At 34.5% G+C, this 14,411-nt stretch overlaps 1 protein-coding gene across 1 annotated transcript in view; it reads left to right on the top strand.

Annotated features, from left to right (window-relative positions):
* Myo10A (Myosin 10A) overlaps window positions 1-7,439 on the top strand; it is a 113,234-nt gene extending 105,795 nt beyond the window's left edge. Inside the window, exons 24-32 of the mRNA XM_068776071.1 lie at window positions 1,001-1,259; window positions 1,872-2,026; window positions 2,585-2,723; window positions 2,930-3,058; window positions 3,135-3,359; window positions 4,038-4,316; window positions 4,429-4,608; window positions 5,150-5,303; window positions 6,255-7,439. Of these exons, the coding sequence (XP_068632172.1) occupies window positions 1,001-1,259; window positions 1,872-2,026; window positions 2,585-2,723; window positions 2,930-3,058; window positions 3,135-3,359; window positions 4,038-4,316; window positions 4,429-4,608; window positions 5,150-5,303; window positions 6,255-6,268 (1,534 nt within the window). The 3' untranslated portion in view covers window positions 6,269-7,439. The remainder of the gene's footprint in view (window positions 1-1,000; window positions 1,260-1,871; window positions 2,027-2,584; window positions 2,724-2,929; window positions 3,059-3,134; window positions 3,360-4,037; window positions 4,317-4,428; window positions 4,609-5,149; window positions 5,304-6,254) is intronic.
* The last annotated feature ends 6,972 nt before the right edge of the window (window positions 7,440-14,411 follow it).

Genomic DNA, 14,411 nt, shown 5'->3' with positions numbered 1-14,411 from the left:
ACAGATAGTTACCTCTTGTGTTTCATAACGACTTTCCACTACTCCAGTTTATTGATATGGGAAACGGTTAAGATTATTGCATACATCCTCTTATACAGGGTGATTATACGTGTTAAAGAAGGATGAATGTATCGCCCATTTTTAACAAAAATTTTTAAAGCTTTTACACCTATTTTCAAACATCCTGTATGAAGTGATCACTCTGAAATATTTTACATTAATTTATAGTTTCTTTTAGAATGCGACAAATCATTAGCTTCTGGCAGCACAAACTTGCAAGAACAGATAGTAAACAAAAATTATTTTCAATATGTGATATTTGAAATCCTTTATTTCTATTTACAATGTTATAATTAAATTATTTATTAATGATGTAATTATTGATTTTTGGACATGCTGTATCAATCCATTGACAGCAAATGTGTTATACATTCACCCCTTTAAACCTTTTACATCTTTAACCAATTACTCTATATTTGCGTATAGAACTGCGATATAAAAATACAGTTCTAAATAAAGCAAAATTAATAAAGGTCACAATATGCAAAGCAGTCATTTGCTATGCTGTTCAAGTACTTATAAATTGTCATATTTACGTGATTCGAATTAGATTCATAAATGTTTTAAATATATTACAATGATATCTATTCTGCTTCTAAACTTAGATAAGGTTTGAATTATAAATGATTTATTATGAATTAATGAGGTCTATTTTTGGAATGTCATAATGCTTTAGCATTTTATATTTCCAAATAGATATCAATAGATTACTAGTTTAAAGTAGCAACTGATGCTTATACAACAAAAATCCTTACGACAAATTCAATAATCGAATGTAATCACGTCTACGAATTTTAAAAGTAGAACACGTTTTTTTTCGTGTATATGTTTATGAAATAGTAAATCGATATTGCAATAGTGAACCGAATACATAACTAATACTAATGCTTTAAATATATCGGTCAACAGATTAGTTAACAATTTATTTTAATGATCGCAGATTAGAAATACTGAAAGCCGATTCTTCGCTAAAGAGTAAAGCGAAACGGAACGAATGGACATGGAAGGCGCAGACGGACGTCGTCAAATGGCAGGCGACGCCCTTACGCGCGCCTTTGCTGCGTCTTCCTGCAGCACTAGCGCCCCCAGCTCTCGAGTGTTTCACCTGCGTGCGCGCCTACTGTGGAGACCTGCAGCCCCCCGAAAGAGCAGTGCATGCAGACCTTACAGAAGTCAAATGCGTGTACACCGTTCTCATGGTAAGTCACAAAAAATATTTCAAATGATAGGTTGGTAGATAGATATGCCCTCTTTATAACAGGCCCTCCAGTTCTAACGGATGTTTTTGTCAAAACAAAGACGCAGGTGCCCAAAATTAAACACGCAGTATACGAACTTAAAAAGAATGATTTTATGGTAAAAACACGATAATAATAAAAAAAAACTTAGTCGCGAGTTAAGACGTAAGAAATAAATTATAAAGGTGTATAATATGCGTTTGTTATTGGAAATGAAACTTTTTTTTTTAAAAAAAAGGTCGTGTCTTACACGCAAAGCTAAATATAATCTTTTATTTCGAAATCATAATAGAAGAGTAAAATTAATTCGGAATATAAGAGATTTAACTCCTTTGCGTGGTTTCATTGCAATTAATTTTATAAAGAATTAATTTTAAATCTATTTTAGAGGGTCGAACGGAATGTAGATAACTTGCAACAATATTTATGGGTTAAATCCTTCGCTAACACTGTTAAAATAAATATACATACGCAATTGCAGCTAAAATATGATATGAAAAACTTATAATAATTTTGTACACAAATTCCTACTACAGTATAACACACAGATTTGCAATTATCATATGTCCACAGCATTGCCACTCGGTACCGGAGCTGCGCGACGAGGTGTACTGCCAGCTGATGAAGCAGACCACGTCCAACCGCTCCACGGCTCCGGACTCCTGTCAGCGGGCTTGGCGGCTGATGTCCATACTCGCTGCCTACTTCACATGCTCTGATACACTCAGGTCAGTCAACGATGACTAACAAGTTTAGTAAAACTCTTTATGTCGTTTCTTCAATGACCTAAACCCATTTCACGCTGATGTTCCTCCAACTGTTTCGGTTGTCCGCGACATGTGTGGCCACAGAAATATTCATGTTAAGAATGGTAAAGATAAGATCACACCAGCCAACAGGACTACGCTCCCTTAATCTCTTACCGTCGACTTTGACGGGGACAGTGAGTTTTTGGAGGTTATCGCCAGGCTTTCGAGCGATGTGTCTGAAAAACTCGAAGATCCGCTATAGACAAATCTTGACGTTTGAGAGCCTACCAAGGCTCTTAGTTCTTCAAGATCGCAATTTGTTCTTCTTTTGCCTATTTTATTCAATGTATTTTCTTTTACGTACCTTGTAAAAGAGAGTGTTAAATAAAATACGAGCATTAATAAATAAGTTTCCTTAAGGGCAGCTGAACATCACCTAAAATTACAAGTTTCCGTACTTAAACAATACATTTCTTATAAACATATGTAGACGAATTTTATGAAAGATTTTATATCAATAAGATCAATGTGTTTCAGGCCTTTCCTGGTGGAGTATTTATCAGCAGCTGCGGCAGATAGGCGCAGACCGTGTCAGGGCACCGCTTCGGTCTGTCTCGCGAACTTAAGGAAGACGCTTAGGTGCGGTGGACGTAAGAACGTGCCTAGTGTCGAAGAGGTACGTAGAAATCTTAGATAAGGCTCAATGTCACCTAGACGAGGAATTCCTCGAACTACATCGGTGACCATAGTTGTTCTACGGATCGCCTCATTTCTGTTCTGCATTGCTCATCTGGGTAACCTTGAGACTTTTTTAAAACCCATCGTAAAAGAGCTTGTCTTAGATCCATAAGTTCGTTGTTCAAACAATTACCATAATTACAGGTGACCGCAGTTTCCGCCGGACGGTCAGCCCGCCGCCAGCTGTATCGGCTTCCAGGTGGATCCGAGCGCGTTGTCAACACACGCTGCGCTACTGTCGTGCAGGACATCGTCAATGAACTCTGCGAACTAGTACGTACCAGCTCCAATACCTACTCATCACATAGCTGAGACCAGAAGCGTTTACTCTATGATAACTTGTGTGTAGATTGGCGTGACGAGCGAGGCGGAGCGCGCGGAGTTCTCGCTGTACTGCATCGTGGCGGGCGACGCGCTGACAATGCCGCTGGCGGGCGACGAGTACGTGCTGGACGTGACCACGGAGCTGCAGCGCGCACACCACCCCTTCTACCTCATCTTCTGCCGCTCTGTGTGGCACCACCCGCTGCGCGCAGACGCGCCGCCGCTCTACACCGAGGTGCTCTTCAACCAGGTAAATGTTCCTCCACACCAACTCGCCAATTCACCATCTCGCCAACCCATAACCACCATGGCTTTTAAAAATATGCTTTGTCTTTTGTTGAACGAATTAGTCTCAACATTTTATTCGGATTTTTATTCGTAGCCTCATTTTCCACTGCCAGTTTTTCGAATTTTCCTTCATATTATCCAAATCGGCAGACACCTACTATCAAATATGTGCAGTGTACATGCCTGTATGTACGTGCATTTAGTTTCTGTCAGTAGAGAACAGATAAATTTACATAGTGTACCTCGCGATATGTGACCGAAACATATTAAATTGAAAAACACATGATTATGACTCTAAAAATAAAGCATTATTTTTGTATAATTTGAAGACTAATATTTTAAAGACTGATAGTATGTATTTCAATTTATAAATTTATGTTTTAATGTAACCTCGCCTTGTTTTTATTTTATCAGCCTATTCACTCTTCTATAAAAGGCATAACTTGGACGGAAACATTAAAAACCTAATAATCCACTTTTGTATTTTCATCGTCATCATGTCAGCTGACATACTTTTACTGCAAGGCATAGACCTCGAAAGATAGTCACCCTTAAATTTTACGATCAATCAATATTATTATTATTTTTCTTTTTTTAATATTGACGATTTTATTAACCCTGTAACACGTCTATTTACCAGGTCGCTCCAGACTATCTTGAAGGTCTGCTCCTCGTGTTGCCAAATGGAGGTGCCCCACCGTCAGCGGTGGTGCGCGACGCCGCGCTGGTGGCAGCCCTGCTACACCGCGCGGCCGGACTGCCAGACGCACCGCAGCCGCGTGATCTGCGCTTCCTGCTGCCTAAGCCACTGCTTGCACTACGCGAGCCCAGGCCCAACAAGTGGGCAAGCTGGGTCGCGGCCGAGTGGCCTGCAGTCAGGAGCATGGCACCGCCCGCTGCCAAGTCGAAGGTTCTACAGGTACGAGTCTCAAATCTTCCTTATATTTCGAGAGGAGTAAGAAGACGATTAACACGCTAATAAGGTAATCATAATAATAGTAACTATTCTGTAATGTTGTTGCCGTGTGCAGGTGCTGTCGCGCTGGCCACTGTTCGGGTCGTCGTTCTTCGCGGTGCGTCGCGTGGCGGGCGCGGGCGAGTGGCGCGAGCACGTGCTGGCGCTCAACCGCCGCGGCGTGCACCTGCTGCACCCCGCCACGCACGAGACCGACACGCACTGGCCCTACGCAGAGCTCATCTCTACACGCAAGGTCTGTATAGAGCACAGAAGGATTTATCTGGAAACACTGACGCCCAGTGGTTTCGTCATATCACATATCTCTCTGAAAGTAGCTTACCTTATTTATTTACGATACCTTAAAATTAGTAAACAACAATAACTAGTTGATGAAGTAATTGCTATGAGACATAAAAAATATATTTTTTTAAAACATTAATCGTTATATAAAATAGTATAATACAAGTGATAGGAATATGTGAAATCATTTATGAAAAATTATATTAAACGTACACATTAACTTGTAACGACCATGATTTCTTAACTACAGAATAATATTTCTGAAATTAAAAACTAAAAATAAAATAATTCATTATTACCTTTTTCAAATATTTAAAAGCTTTATACGAATAACGATACACACGGAACTATGGCATATGGTTACCATTTGACTATTAAAGATGTGCTAAAATATCTAATTAGCTCCTATTTATAACTGATAATAAATTAATACGCACTTGTAAATATCATATGAAATTTAATAAATATATAACCTAAAATATGCGTTTGCTTAGGTTCGATCGGAGGACGGGACGCTGTTTCTGGATGTGAAATGCGGGTCGCTGCTGCAGCAGAGGGTGACTAGGCTGCAGGCGGAGCAGGCACATGAAGTGGCGCGCCTCGTACGACAATACGTGGCACTGCAGAGGGAGCAAAGGCACTCGCCCGGTAAATATTTATTCATTTTATCAATTTAGGCAACCACTAGGCTAACCACCTAGGGTTAGGACCTGTTCAATTATTTCCAACAAAATCCCAAGATACAAAATTTAAAAATAAAACGAATATATAGGATAATGGTCAATGTCCCCCACTAGAGGCAAGTCAATGAAGAAAAGTTTTGGTGTGCCTATGCACACACATTACAGTGGGCTTCTATAGGCTTATATGGTGACGATGATCAATGCAAAAATCCATCCCTTTCACACTGATGGACTGTGCTCTTTACACTGCTTTAAAATAGAAGTTTAATTTATTTAATATGAAAGTTAAACTTCTTTTTTTCGTTGAAACATATTTTTTGGTACAATTAAAGAGTTTATTTTAATGTAAATTTGTACTTTTGAATACGCATACTATGCGAAAAAATGCATACACAAACAATAAAAATATAATGTGTTATGAAACCTCTACAAGTATCTACATTTTATGGTACTTTTGAATAATTGTCATTATATATATGCCACGTGGAACCAATTTATAACGCCTGAATACTTATGTTAATCGTAATATTAAACAAATGTTCACAAATTAAAATTTATGATTTTACATGATAAAAAAAGAATTTAGTATATTAATAAATAAGTATGTGCCAAGTGATGTGATATATATCTATGAAAAATCATATAATATTTGAACTAAGAAGAATGCTATACAATATTGCATTTAATATATACATTTGTTAATCCAAAATTCACTTTTAAATATACGTTGAAAATTGAAATGAACTTTTAAATAATTACTTTAATGCATTTCTCTAGATAAGTTATCTACGAAGGTTTTAAATTTGTCGGCAAACGGTATAAATTGAACCCGCTCTCTTTAGCGCCAAATACTTTGTAAATATAATAATTTCAAAAAACATTTTTTATTAAACTGTATATTTCATTTATTTTTCAGGTTTCAACACGTGAGAACAATAACATATTGCTGAGCGGAGAAAACGGAACCTTGAATAATGTCGTTATGACAGAGGAAATATATTCGTTATATTGCGTTATGAAAATTGAATTTTAAGGAATTGAAATGAATATTGTTACTTCGTCCCAATATAAATTTAATATCATAAGTTTTTAATTTTTACTTATGGGATCGGGCAAAAGTCGGAAGGAGTGTTATGAAACTTTTAAATCTCCAGAAACCCGGTTTTGCTCGCGTGATTAAAATGAGAATAGGATTTTAGACTCAAACTTACACGTGTTTCGTTGTCACTATTATTTAGTTATTTAGATACTTCTATTTTCATTTTAGTCATTATCTTTTATTATACAATCGTTATAACTATATATATCAAACATGGACTACTTCCATAGTAAATAATTATTAATGCAACAATCAATCACAATTAGATCCACCAAATAATACTAATAAAAAAAACACTGCTAACAAACAATTCTCTATTCAAATAATTTTATATATACATGAAGTATTTATAAACATTCCATATTATAATAACAGCTAATTATAGCATCACAATTAATTATTATTATAAATATATAAAATTAATTTAGTTTTTATAGTTAATCGATACATTTCGTTGTCTGTGGAATTCGTATTATGTTCTATAGTATCGCTATTTCCATGAACAAAAATGAAAATACGACACGCGAATATTTATTATAAAAAAATTGTAGACATTCCAAAATATATAAAAATTATATTATTTCTCGAATTTTTATAAAGGTGCTAAGTTTTAGAATAACTTCTGTATTTACCAGAGACAATACTAGACAAAATTTTAATTATATATATATCAATGAAATTGCTCAACATTTGTCAGTATTATAAAAAATGTAATGAGGAGGATTGTTTTAAACAAGTTTTTATAATATTGAAAAACAATTTCTCAAATTTTTATTCACTATTATAAATCTATCTTACTTTCTGCGTTTGTTCGGTCTCTGGAAAGTCTATTTTCGTATATAAAAAATGTTTAATATATTTAATCTACGCGTCCAAAGACCGCTGTGGTCGGAGTCATGTTTATTGTACTTTATAGGGAGTTATTCGTTATCATGTAATATATTTAAATTAATCGATGTATAATGAGATAATATTGTAGATATCAATAAAGATTATATTTTTTAATAATTCGTTTTAATTACTCCTTGGAAAAAATGTATATACTAGATTGATGTATAGACAATAGAAATTAATCGCATCGCTTAACGGATTGGCATGTTGAAGTGCTGGTGGGCAGTCTACATTGCGCACACAACAGATGGTCGCTGGGACCTTAAAGATCTAAAGTGGAGACTATGAATCAGGCCGCTTCCTGGTTCTATTGAAAATCAATGAAACAGGTATACAGATGGATGCAGTGCAGCTAAAATTATGATGGTGACTCCTCAAACACTTGCCTCTTCAATACAAAAAATTAGCTCATTTTAAATAGCTTCACTGAATCGTAAATATCTCGGAATGGGCGAGTAAAAGAGGTGGTCTGCTGCGGTAGGACACCGAAAACAATTCCTTTTGTTAACTTTCTAACATTAACTCATTGATGCCTTCTCCACAAAATCCCTCAAAACTACTTTGGATAAATTACTAAAATTTCAGAGGTTCAAAAATAACTTTGATTCATACTAAAAATAATTTTACTCTTTTATTCTCAGTCATCACAGTGGAATTGTTTATGTTCAGATGACAGTAGTTTCCGTAATGTGGATGACATTAAGATTATAATAACAATAATCTATGCCACATTTGAAAAAAAAACATATTTGAAATGTATAAAATTTTTTTCGATATTGTCTAATAAAGTCACACGCCAGAAATTGTTGCTACCAAGTAACTGCACTGCTGACATCTATGTTTAAGCACCAGTACTAATTAAAGAGTACAAACCAAATTAAAAATGATTTTATGTTTTACAACACTATATATTTTTGTAGTTATAGGCCAGGCCGTCACCACCTGAGAACGCGCTGCTTGTTTCTTCTAATAATATTTATATATCAATAAATGTATACACGTATGTACATATACATATATACATAATAAATGATTATTTTTAATAATTAGGAAAATATTATTGATCTTACCACAAGCATTTGATGAAAACTCCACGAAGTTCACGTTTTACAATCACAATATATCCTTGCCAATATTATTTATAAATGATTATGTGATTCTCAAATGTATTTTTTTAATTAGTAGTGCAGAATATACACAACTAAATATTTCAAGCACACTTTATTAAAAGCGTCAAAAATATACGGTAAACTATAACAACTAGGGATAAATTTTCTTCCATTTTTTAAAATATTCAGTACTGTTGTAGTAACGCTCCATGCCAGTTCAAAACCTAATTCTAACCTAACCTAATTCATTTTACAAGACAGGCTATTTAGGCGTAATCTGTGGTTTTTGTTAAGCATTGGGTTTTATTATAACTTCGGATGCTATAAAAATTTAAAAGTTATTATTATTATTACTTCATTTAATGCATTTCTATCTATGTATGTATCTGTTATTCTGGTAAAAATAAAAGTAATGTATAATTTCAAACATCAACTGCCTGATCACCGGTCTGTAGAGTTCGAAGGTTGGCGGCGTTTCTCACGCCGTAAAAAGTGTCCTTTGATTTGTTACGCGACGGCTGCGTCCCTAACTTAGCCAAGGCTGCGCATTATGCAGTGACCCCGTGTGTCGCAGCGTGTAGCGCGAACTACTGTGTATCCGACTATTTAATAAATTGATTGCTATTTGCTATTAGTCTGCTATATTTTTTTTAGAGTTTGTGACAAATTTGTTTTGTTTTAATAAATATTGATTATATAATATTATTATTGCGGTTAAATAAAAGCCCCTCTGTGATAACGGTAACTGATGGAATGAATAGAAAAGAGCAAGTTAAACTAAGTAATAAATAGCTAGCTCGTGTACAAAAAATATTGTTGTATTGAAAGTAAAAGATTGAAGAAACATTTTTCAAAAAAATTTTGAAATATTAATAGAGATATAATTATCGAATCAGACAGTTTTTAGACTGAAAGAATATATTTAATAAATGTAAGCAGCTAACGTGCTATATTTTTTTTCTAAAAAAAATAGCTTACGTAATTTTTACATTCACAATTACAATATATTGTCAGATCCGTATATGGAACGCACCATATTACTGTCAAACAAAAAAAAATGTTCCTTTAAAACAAAAATTGTCAAATTTTTAGCTCTTGAATTACTTTAGCCGTAACAGCAAATACACAAAATTTAATTATTATTATCATTGCAAAATTTAAATTATTATTATTTAAAAATATATCAGACATCTCATTATATGCCAACAATATATTATCCTTTTAAATCATCATGTCTGGAATAATAATACGATAAGCAGTCAATAATTGCTTTATAGCAGCATGGCTAGTTAATAGCATTTTGATCTGAAACAGCTGTTAACCAGGCATTTAAATGTGGCCATTAAGTCGGAATATTAAACGCATATTGAATGACAGTCCAAATTGAGATTTCGTCTCTGGCCAGAAGAACCAAGAGCTGAGCGGCCTTCCAATACGGTAATGAAAATAATATGGCAGTCCAAGACCTCGTCTTTCAAAGGAGCTTTCGACACTTGCTGTCTAAAATGAGAAAGTCTAGAATAAGTGTCCTTTGTGCTTTGCGACCTCAAGCCAGCAGAGTTCGTATATGTCAATAAGCATTAGTGACTGTCTGTCAAAAAAACCAGTCCCCCATCTCATATAGAAAAACCAGAATTTACCATTACGTACCTAATAAAAAACTAATTTTTTTGAAGAATATTTATCTGAATTTTAAATGCGATATGTGGCACTTTTGTGTGGTCTACATCGCATATAATGTTTTTTCATACCTCCGGGTGCTGTTGGGGGAGCAGACTTTTACGTGTTACTGCTGGCGTCGTTTTTCAGTTGTCTATACAATATTTTTAAAATGACGATTGTTATAAAAAAAATTACTTAGTAGTACAATGACAGATACAAAACACGTTCCGCTAATTATTTTGTCCGTATTGCAGACGATGACTCAATTTCCTTTATTATTTCTGAGATTTTTAATATAAAAAAATTCGCAATGTTTAATTGTATATTAAAGTTGTGCGCGCAATGTAACGAATGTGAGGCCAACAAATTATTGGGCGTGAGAATCGCCGGTCGACGACTGTCCGCACACTTCGTGTATTGTTGTTAAGTTTGCGTTTTGAGGTACAATTATTTAAATGACTATGCGTAAAACATTGCGCATATGCATAGACAAAATCAAAGGATACGGTAGAAGAAATGAAAGTAAGCGAAACAGACTAACTAAATCTGAAGTAATTTGGAGTGGTAATGCTTGCTGCACACGTAGCGCGTAGAACGGATGATCCCTGGTGACCTAGAGGTCTGCAGTGGACACTACTGAATGGCGAGAGCAGTGTAAGACGTTCCCCCACAAGTTGGACAGACGACTTTGTCGTTAACTGAAGAAGCTGGATACAGTCTTCTAACCAATCTTATTGGTAATCTATAAGAATGATCTGTATCTAGCAGTGGCTCTCCTAAAGTTAAAATGATGATGATCTTCGTAAAGTATATAAATTCGACAAAAAATAACTTAATCATTATTGTAAATGTTTTAACACAGCGTCTGAAGCTTTAGTCTATTATTAACATAATAACATTCCAGTTCGATTTTATGTAATTCATTGACACGAAATATATATCAACAAGGAATAAGCCAGTGTCCATCACTTGTCGTCAACATGTACACCCGTGTAAAATATAGTTAAAGTTACTCTTAAAAAATATAAACAAGTATACAGTTAATATAAATGATTCACACGAAAATAAATAATGAGAGGTACCATGTGTTATAACAATTTTAACAATTTGTCAAGAGCAAAACACTTCGTCATCGTCACTACACGCGGTGTCACACGGAACCGAGCTAACTTGTTAAATAATTACATCTCACGAAATCTGTCCCGCGCCAAGTCGTATAATGACAGAGTTCCTTGTCCATTCATGCACAGAGTTAATTACTAAAATATTTGTCTTGCACAATGTTTTATGAATAAAAAAATTAAGTGTACCTGACGATTCGTTGTAAGCTCAAAAGTTTGATATTTATAGTTCGTTTGCAGCAAAACACTATGCTCTGAAATATTATGCATGGAATGCGACAGAACTTCTGACCACAAAGTCTGCAGAGACAGATAGTAAATAATAATTAATTTATATATATAAATATATTGTGATAAAAATGTTGAAGACGCTTTTTTATTGTATTATATGTGTTTTATTATTTCCAAAATTACTGTTTTTTTGATGGAGTGTACCATACATTAAAACAAATAAACTATACATTAACCCCTTTAAAGTTTTTTACACCTGTAACTAATCATCTATATAATAAAACGAACTTCAGGTAAATTAAAATAAGAAGCTTTTCGACTTAGCGATCTAAAATAAATCATTCAATACCTTACGAACGCTGATAACAAATTATTTCTTTATTATATATCGCTACGTAGAAAAGTAAAAAAAAAATGGGAATCTATTTAGGAAAAATATTTAATTTATAGGCAATATTTAATTTATTGACAAGTGTACTAAATTTTACAAAAAAACTTACCATCACACTTTACGAAGTTAAGCGCTTCTCAAATGCAGCTGAAGAAATAGTTTGCTTCAGGGAATGTTAACAATACCTCGTGAGCTGGTTTTTAATTATAGAAAACAAAAATTAGTCACTCTGCCTAATCAGTGCTGTAAGGCAAATGATCCGATTATTTTACCCATATAGCGTTTAAAAAATCCCTTTTAATAGCGTTGTGAGCAGACGAGTATTCAAATTGAAGATTGCATGATATCAATCATAAAACAATCTTCCATATTCACAATTGTTTGCAAAGAATATCAAGAACACTTACCGATTAAACTGCAGAATATGTAATTCTCTTCTTTGATTGCCTAGTTTTGAATAGTTCTTTCAATTTTTGTAAGTTTTATTAACTTTGGTCAAAAGATGATTCTGATTCATTTTTATGGCACAATGCAGATTCATAAAGCTGGTATAGAAATTTAGACGGAAATTTAAATTTCGAACAATCACATTTTTACATTTATACACAACTTTCGACCGGCCAATGTTTCAAAAATTTTCTTATAAATTTCTAAGTAAAAAAAGCGTGATTTTTTGTTACTTGCATCGTAGTCACGAACATGCTTTAAAATTACGGCCATATAATAAAAATAGATTAATACAATTAGGGAAATCTTAATACCGATTTTTGAAGATAAAATTTACAAAAACTAGAAAAGTTCAGTAATTACGTCTCACTATAATAACTAAGAAATTCCGGAATTCCTTTTTTAAATTTTAAAATATGTGTCCATGTCTTCCTTTTCGATTGCAGTTTGGCATGTATTTTCTTATTTGGATATCAGAGTCAATAAAGCATTTTTATAATATGAACATAACAATTAAAAAACTATTGTTACGAAATAAAAAAAATAACTGAAATTAGAAGCTCGTGTAAAGGTTAACAGATGGAAGAATTGTGAGTAATAGTTCCTTCTAAGGGAGGTCAATACTACGCTAATATGAATTCAAATGTGTACGGGATTGCAACATCCAAGACTGGAGCGTTCATTGAGATGTATTGGCGGACTATTTCATTAACATTATACTGTGAGGAAGGTCCACATTTTAGCAACATTGTGGGAAGATTACGAAGTTGCGTGGGCTTTAGAAACATTTTAGTTGCTATTAAAAATATTTAACTACATTGTACGAAGAAAACCTTAGCATACATTTTTGACAAAAAAAAGCGATAAGAATTTTAAACTGGTATCGTTCATTTTAAAAAATAATGCAAAAGGAAAGGGTCTGATTGTGTTAATCGGGCTATTACTGAGCACCCACTCTCGGTCGCTATCCCACTACTGCCCGATACGGGGACTTTTGGCTGCTGGGTTTCCCCCCTGGCCCGGTTTGCCCCTCCTTAGTTAACCTGCAACTTCCAGACTCCTCCGGCGGTTCCATATTAATACCAGGCTTAGTGTGGACGTCCAGTCAACATGGGCTACTCAGCAACAGGATTCCCGACCTCAAACCATTCACCAAACCCGACCTCCGAGTAGCCGGATTACAGGAGACGCCACGCTCCCAGTCGACAAACGGGTTGAATTATTACTATATAATGAAACGAACGTTCCGAATTCAAACCTGAATTAAAAATTAAAATTTTTTATCAACATATTTCTTTTTATTTGAACCATTGCCACATTTTTTTTCTAAAATAATTTAAGTAAAACGATTTGTTGCAGCCACACTTGAAACTTAACTTTTTAATTCCAAATTCTTATACCGCACGTCACGACTGACGTCACACTTCATATAAAGATCTCTTCTTGTATCTTTTTATATAATCGTGTTATTGACAGGCCAGGGACGTACATGATAGTATTCTCGCAGGTCACTTTGATGATACAAGCTTTCCGTGAAAATATTCCACATGGTAATGTACAGATACAGACCTTTCCCTACACCTAGTTCTACTGACAAAAGTTCAATAATATCATATAACATAAGGTTAACATCAAAGTTTAACATAGTATAATTATTTCTTACCCTTTCCTCTTAGGATGCGGTCATGGACACAAAAGTTTTTATTAATACGTTAGATCGTGGGAAGATTCTTTGTGTTTTGGGAAGTGGGAAAATTTGTGTTTAAATCCGTAAACTGTATATTCATTACCTAGCAATTAGCTTCAAATAATAATGTAAATATTTTCCGCGTTATATAGGCATTAATTTTACGTGGTACTTCTGTAAGACTTTTTGAACCACACTGCTGCAATGGCAATGTAAATGGCATTTGGAAATTCCTTGGGTCGGAGGCGGCAGGGTGCAAAGGCGGCTTAAGCCAAAATCTCTTTTAAAGTAGCCAAGTTAAAGGGCTCCCGGGAGGTGGTCGTCTCGGGTCGCTTAAATCATTTCGGCTGTCGCTCCATTCGATTCTCGCGCTTTTTAATATTTTGATGTTTCCCGATATTGATTATTGTTAAGGACATAAAATGAAACAATTTA

The sequence above is a fragment of the Battus philenor genome, unplaced genomic scaffold (genome assembly GCF_028537555.1).
Source record: "Battus philenor isolate CCGP_79_NKW_IND1 unplaced genomic scaffold, ilBatPhil1.0.hap1 SCAF_9, whole genome shotgun sequence".
In the NCBI taxonomy this organism is placed as follows: domain Eukaryota; kingdom Metazoa; phylum Arthropoda; class Insecta; order Lepidoptera; family Papilionidae; genus Battus; species Battus philenor.
Note: the sequence above shows the minus strand (reverse complement) of the source record. Positions and strands in the feature narration are given on the sequence as shown.